General features: G+C 37.8%; 1 protein-coding gene across 1 annotated transcript in view; it reads right to left on the minus strand.

The window, feature by feature from the left end:
• The window catches only part of LOC148873250 (FAD-dependent oxidoreductase family protein), a 39,406-nt gene extending 37,725 nt beyond the window's left edge, over positions 1 to 1,681 (minus strand). The window contains exon 1 of the mRNA XM_088964142.1: positions 841 to 1,681. Coding sequence (XP_088820268.1) covers positions 841 to 1,258 — 418 coding nt within the window. The 5' untranslated portion in view covers positions 1,259 to 1,681. The remainder of the gene's footprint in view (positions 1 to 840) is intronic.
• Positions 1,682 to 7,760: the final 6,079 nt, after the last annotated feature.

The following is a 7,760-nucleotide window of genomic DNA, read 5'->3' on the forward strand; positions in this document are numbered from 1 at the left end:
ATAAAACACCAATATCCGCTTTTTCTTTATGAGAAAATGGCCATATACAAACATCCTGTCGATTTGGTGATCATAATAGGTGACAATAACCAAATACCTTCTCCAAAAAATACATATATAAAAATAGCATCTACTTTAATCATCATAAGGAACTCTTCATCAGTTCTCACTTAGCAAACAAACCAAAAATACAAAGTACCAAGTTACTTATCAATTTCCAAAATCAAAGAACTACCTAACAGACATCCTAAAGCATCCTGTCGATTTGGTGATCATAATAGGTGACAATAACCAAATACCATCTCCAAAAAATACATATATAAAAATAGCATCTACTTTAATCATCATAAGGAACTCTTCATCAGTTCTCACTTAGCAAACAAACCAAAAATAAAAAGTACCATGTTACTTATCAATTTCCAAAATCAAAGAACTACCTAACAGGCATCCTAAAATATCCTGTCGATTTGGTGATCATAATAGGTGACAATAAGCAAATACCATCTCCAAAAAATACATATATAAAAATTGCATCTACTTTAATCATCATAAGGAACTCTTCGTCAGTTCTCACTTAGCAAACAAACCAAAAATACAAAGTACCAAGTTACTTATCAATTTCCAAAATCAAAGAACTACCTAACAGACATCCTAAAACTAATCATATGACACACGAGGTCACCAACTAAGCTTGGCCTCAGTGCAAATATCCTCTTCCTTTTCATCTTTACTGTTTTATTTTTGTTTGATCAGTAATAAATGACAAGGAAGAGGAGGAGGAGGAGAAGAAGAAGAAACATCGCTCTGGACTCACAAGATAGAAATATCAATGTAGCTTACCAGCACCGGTAGCACCGGAACACGGCACAGCCGCATCAACGACGGCGACGGAGAGATCCGATTGGAGAAGAAATTGCCTAGCAATAGTCAAACCTATGATTCCGGCACCGACGATCACAACATCGAAGTCAAACGAAGATGAAGCAACGATCGGATTTAAAGAAGAAGAAGATGACAATGAAGCCAGGTTGGGTCCCGAAACGACACTTCGATGACAAAAACGACGAATGAATGATTGAGATGAATGATCTCTTCTTCCTAATCGTCTGATCGTACTCCCGTAACCATCAAACAATGTACAGTTGTGAAGTTTCACAGATTTAAAGGCGGAAGGAGGGCGAAGTGCTTTCGGTGTTTGAGAAGGGAAAACGTTGCTTATGCTAAGGTTAGGATCTGAAGAACCGATCAAAGTCGCCATTAGCTTCTTTGTACGGTAAGTAAGCTCAGTTCAGCACTTCAGCTAATCGCAGGGGACATCACTTGCTACCAGTACCAGCAGAAGTCCAAAAGTCCAATTGAAACTTCTTAGAGGGGAAATAAGTGGTTCGGATTAGGTGGTACACCCGCATTGACCCGACCTTATCGACCAGGCTGCAGCATTCGAACATTTGTAATTGCCAAATGTGTACGTGAAATAATGTTTATAAATAAGAAGGGAGAATGACGACTCAGGCGTTGGTGCATATAGTGTGTGTGGGTATTTAAGATTTTGAATGTTTACATATCTGCACTGAAATTCAGAAATTTACATTTAGGATGAGAAAAAAAAAGTTGAAAAATCGAATCGAAAAATGGTTAACTGAACCAGTCGGTTCAGTTTTGGTTAACCATTTAAAAAAATAGGCGGTTAACTAAATTATCCGATATATATATATATATTAATTTTTTATTATTTTTTTTGAAAATCGAATTTGACAACTGTTTTTTATTTTTTTTGAATATCGGCAGTCTGTCTTTTCCCCATACTGGCTGCCCCTTCTCTTTCTGGCAGTCTTGTCTTTTCCTAGGGTCCAAACTACCCTTCTCTTTTTTCCCTCTTAGTCACTTTTTCTCCTTTCTCTCTCACTCTCTTAAATCTCTCTCAAATCTTCTAAGTTCTAACTTCTTGTCTTCTTCGACGGCAACCACGTGGCCCGCGCCAACCACCAGCAGCACCAAGCGGCAACGCCGATCACCAGCTCACTGGCAATGACATTTGTACCTCTCTTCTCTCCCTCACTTCTCCTCTTTGCATCTTGGTCTCAGTTCTCTTAACTCTTCTAACTTCTTGCCTTCTTCGACAACAACCACCAAGCAACCGTGTGGCTCGTGCCAACCACTAGTAGCACGGCAGGCAACAGCACCAAGCGACAACGCCGATCGTCGTCTCACTAGCAACGCCATCTCTGGCAGGCACCATTTCTCAAGTCTTAAGCTCTTACTTCAGGCGACACTCGACAGCAACCACTAGTCCACTGGCACCAACCAGTCCGGCACCGACAGTAACCACCGGCACCAACAGCAACCCCCAATTGCGACAATTTTAGTTATTTTTTTATTTTAAGTACATAAAAAATCGAAAAACCGAACTATGATTAACCGTGGACCCCTATCCGCATTGGGCATGTCCATACTTTTCGATATATCATATTAATATTTGTACATTACAAATGTTATGTATGTTTGTCATAATTATTTATGCATTTATCTTTAATCTTTATTATTTAATTATAATATGAAATCATAACCCCATTAAATGTTTATCCATCAATTATCATTTAAAAAATAACATAAAATTCATATTGTTAATAGTATTGGATATAAATCATGAGAGAGTGAAAGTTAATGCCCTAGATATATGACCAAATAGGAAGAATTTGAATGAGGTGACAAGTAATAATTCAAAATATGTTTTTGCACTTGAATTAGGAAATGATTAAATAAAAAAAAAAGTATTTAGTTAGAAGAAAGTTCATCAAGCTCATTTATACTTGTATTTATTTATTTTACATGTAAGTCCACTAAATATGGTAAGGTGATGGTGGGGGTGTTAGACGGTGTATGCCCTTAGCTCAATCAGCATGATGTACATTATGACATTTATTGTAAATGAATAAAGTACATATTTGATTCATATTTTTGTGTGTGTTTCTGGACACTTAATGAGATTCGTGTAAGTTTAGAATCTTCACAGCCGTTGGATAGATTTCGGGAGATTTATCCTACCAAGGCTGACACTGATGTGCCATCAAGTTGGTTGGGGTGGCTTGTCGGGTGAGACTTAAGGTACATGTAGTGTGGGTTTTCTTGAAACCCTTAATCGGACCAAAATTCCAATATTGCCCTGGACCTTGGAGATAAACGGGCAAAACTAGAATGTTACACTTGACCCCTAGACTCGATTATGATACTACACTAGGTGTCAGATTAGGCTGTCTTTGATGTGCCAATCAGTGAGATCCTTAGATAAGGCCAAAACCTGGGTATGTTGGGACAGTCTAAGAATTCATCTGAGTAGGTGATCATAGTGATAGGATCAGCCCCTTTGTCGGACAAAATTAATGATCGGGGATGCACTCTCTCTGATGGAAACCTAAACTGCTAGCAGTGGATTTCAAATGTATTTGAAATTTGGTTTTGCAATATATATATATTATGGTTTTCAAAATGTAAGATGTTTTAATTCCTGGGATCCATGTGAGTAGAGAGTGCAGCACTGTACCTTGCAGCTGAGGGAGAGGTCCTCTCTTGTCAGGCAATGTTTGATCATTAAGGTCTGAGAGGTTAAGTGTAATACCATTGAGGGTTATTGGGCTTTCATAAGATGGTTGGACCCAATAACCATTTAGTGTAAATGTTGGGTTTATTAAGAGTCCATAGTGATGGACTCAGGGGTTCACTGTATTCAGTAGTGAATTCGGCCATGTTGAACCCATGTGGCTGATGTGTAGATCAATGTTAGGGTCCCACGCCATACAAAGAGAGCCAAGCTAATCAGCATTAAAAAAGTGAGTCTGAAAGCTTAATGGGCCTAAAAGCCCATTTCGAACTGGGCTAATTGGATTAATTAAATAGGGGCAGATCTGGGTTTGGATCAGTAAAGTAGGATAAGAGGATAATTCTTATCTACTTAAAGAGTCCATATCCAAATAAAGATTTGGATCAGAAAACTCGAAATTTGATTAGGAATAAGCTGATTTTGAACCGCATATAAGATTAGGAATTATCCTTATCACTTAAAGAGTCAATATCCAAATAAAGATTTGGATCAAGAAACTCCTAATCAGATTAGGAGGTTGTCTCTTTAAAGTTATAAATAGAGAGCTGAACGGACCTGAAAAAGACACCAAACACAACATAGAGAGAAGACAACTCAGTTAAACTGATCTTGCCTTTAGTTCTTTTTTCTTCCTGCTCTTGCCACTCTACCCTCTTCGGTCTCCAGTTCTTGGATCTAATCAAGATTTGATCTTGATATTGTTTATTGCTAGAAGAAATAATTTTGAAGTTGTGCTCATTACCCCATTCGATTCTTGCTGAAGAATCACAAGTTCTTGGTGAAGAACTACCTACTAATCCTGCCTCATCCTAAGTTGTGTCATTTTCAATGGAGGGAGGATTTGGTACACTTTTTGGGCGTGAACACCTACGTTGGGATGAGCTTTTTGCGTGGATTTCGTATCAGGTATATCCTTCCTTAATTTTGGTTTCAGATTTGGTTCAGTTTGGTTACAAGAATGAACCTTGAAAATGCAGTTTTCTAAATTGGGAATAGAATTCCCGGATGAGAGTCAAAAAATTTTTGAAATTTCACTCAACCTTCTTGTAAGGTTCGGCCATCCATATGATGGATCTCCCATCCCTTCAGGTGATTGACTTTTAAAGATCCAAAATTGTGGTAGTTGTTAAGAGAAGGGAGAAAGGAAGAAGATAATGAATTAATGGGCTGTCTTCTTAATAATAGGGTCCATTCAAAATTTGGCAAAAGTCAAGCCCGAGTTTTACCCATGAATAGCTCCACTCTCTATAATGGTTAATGGGTTGTTTTCTTAATAATAAGTCCCCATATGTCCTATTTATAGTGTTTTAAACCTCTAATTTCTAGAATCTTTTTCATATTTTCTTGTTATCTATTTTGCCCTTGCAAATGCCTTTAAGGTGATTGACTTTTAAAGATCCAAAATTGTGGTAGTTGTTAAGAGAAGGGAGAAAGGAAGAAGATAATGAATTAATGGGCTGTCTTCTTAATAATAGGGTCCATTCAAAATTTGGCAAAAGCCAAGCCCGAGTTTTACCCATGAATAGCTCCACTCTCTATAATGGTTAATGGGTTGTTTTCTTAATAATAAGTCCCCATATGTCCTATTTATAGTGTTTTAAACCTCTAATTTCTAGAATCTTTTTCATATTTTCTTGTTATCTATTTTGCCCTTGCAAATGCCTTTAAGGTGATTGACTTTTAAAGATCCAAAATTGTGGTAGTTGTTAAGAGAAGGGAGAAAGGAAGAAGATAATGAATTAATGGGCTGTCTTCTTAATAATAGGGTCCATTCAAAATTTGGCAAAAGCCAAGCCCGAGTTTTACCCATGAATAGCTCCACTCTCTATAATGGTTAATGGGTTGTTTTCTTAATAATAAGTCCCCATATGTCCTATTTATAGTGTTTTAAACCTCTAATTTCTAGAATCTTTTTCATATTTTCTTGTTATCTATTTTGCCCTTGCAAATGCCTTTAAGGTGATTGACTTTTAAAGATCCAAAATTGTGGTAGTTGTTAAGAGAAGGGAGAAAGGAAGAAGATAATGAATTAATGGGCTGTCTTCTTAATAATAGGGTCCATTCAAAATTTGGCAAAAGCCAAGCCCGAGTTTTACCCATGAATAGCTCCACTCTCTATAATGGTTAATGGGTTGTTTTCTTAATAATAAGTCCCCATATGTCCTATTTATAGTATTTTAAACCTCTAATTTCTAGAATCTTTTTCATATTTTCTTGTTATCTATTTTGCCCTTGCAAATGCCTTTAAGGTGATTGACTTTTAAAGATCCAAAATTGTGGTAGTTGTTAAGAGAAGGGAGAAAGGAAGAAGATAATGAATTAATGGGCTGTCTTCTTAATAATAGGGTCCATTCAGAATTTGGCAAAAGCCAAGCCCGAGTTTTACCCATGAATAGCTCCACTCTCTATAATGGTTAATGGGTTGTTTTCTTAATAATAAGTCCCCATATGTCCTATTTATAGTATTTTAAACCTCTAATTTCTAGAATCTTTTTCATATTTTCTTGTTATCTATTTTGCCCTTGCAAATGCATTTAATTGTTATTCTTGAATATTCTTAAGGGTAAATTTCTTAAATTATTCTTATAGTTTAGTTAATTGACTAAGTTTGAAAATTGACTAACGCTATCCTTACTGTTTTTGACAATTGACTAATACTTTCCTTATTGTTAATACCTCTTAATATTCCGTTAATAATAAGATAATAGGACTATTTTACCCTTCTATTTTTCTCGGAACCACCGAAGAAATTAGGGATGAAGCCATAGTCCAATCTTCTCTACAACTCTCTCTCTCTCCTTGTTCCTTCGTTCTCTCTCTCTCTCCCTCTCACCCCTATTTTATCACCGCCGCAGCAGCTGTGTACCTCTCTCCCTCCCTCTCTTTCTCTCTTCGTCCCCTTCGTTATCTCTCTCCCCCCATTCTGCTCAGTCTCGAGGCATAAAACCTTAATGAAATTGGGAGTTGTGATGCCAGTGCACGGTTGAAAAATGTTGTGAAGATAGTGCAAGGACCAATATTTTTTTTAGGATGAAATCCATATTCGAATTGTGAGGATGAAATCCGGATTCGAGCTCTTGATAATGCCAACTTTATTATTTAACCCTTCTCCGACCAGTTAAAAATGAGATAAACTAGGAATAGAAGGATATTAGGATAAGGAATACCAAACTAGAGTAAAAGAAGAACCAACCAGTCGATTCGTTGGAGGAGGCTTCCACAACTAGCATAATCACCCTAACTGGCTTCCTTTGACGATCTGTCATTACAGAAAAAGAAAGATAGGGTGGCTAATACACCCCTTCATGTTGCCTTTTCATCGATGGTTGGGTGAGAGGCACCACGGGACTGCAATAGTTTGAGTTTTACGTTCGAACTTGATCAATGAGCAAGGAATTGGCACCCAACCAAGACACGGATGGGTAGGTCGGGTTTGGATTGGTTTCAATGAAACAACAATGAAATCGAAGCAGGGGTTATGTTCAGTGATGATGGTCTCAATCCTAGTTGACGGTAGAGATGAACTGAAACAAGAGAGAGAGAGAGAGAGAGAGAGAGAGAAGGAAAGGAGAGAGGAGACAAAGGAGCGGATAAATGGTAGAAGGAGAAGAGGAGCCAAAGGAGATGAAATGGAGAGGGAGGAGAAAGAGGGAAAGCGGAAGGAAGAAGAAAAGAGTAGGAGAGGAAAGAGAAAGAAGCAGAAGAAAGGAAGGGAAAACAGGGCAGAGATGTTGACGGTGACTAGTTCTTACGTCCTCTGATTCATTCGATCAAAAGGGAAGAGAATGGAGAAAGAGAGAGATAAAAGACGAAGGAAGAAAAAGGAGAGAAGGAGAAGAGAGGGGAAGAAGAAGAAAAGGAGGGAGAGACCGATAGTGAGCTGGTTCGCCACCTTGTTTCAATTAGAGAAGCAAAGTACGGAAAGAACACTAAGAAGGAGAGAGAGAGAGAGAAATGGGGGTGATCGCTCGTGGAGAAGAAAACCTCCTTTTTCCTACGTTTTTATTAATTGAAACCGAACCGAGAAAGAAGGGGAGAGAGACCAGAGGCGGAGGGAGAGTTCTGAGAATGGAGAGAGTGGGGGTTAAGGGACGAGGGTAATATTGGGTTTCGAAAAAAAATTATAGGTCACATGTGCATAGTTCATAAAGGAGTATTAACA

Source organism: Nelumbo lutea, chromosome 1 (assembly GCF_056320005.1).
Source record: "Nelumbo lutea isolate HS-2025 chromosome 1, American lotus-T2T, whole genome shotgun sequence".
Lineage (NCBI taxonomy): Eukaryota > Viridiplantae > Streptophyta > Magnoliopsida > Proteales > Nelumbonaceae > Nelumbo > Nelumbo lutea.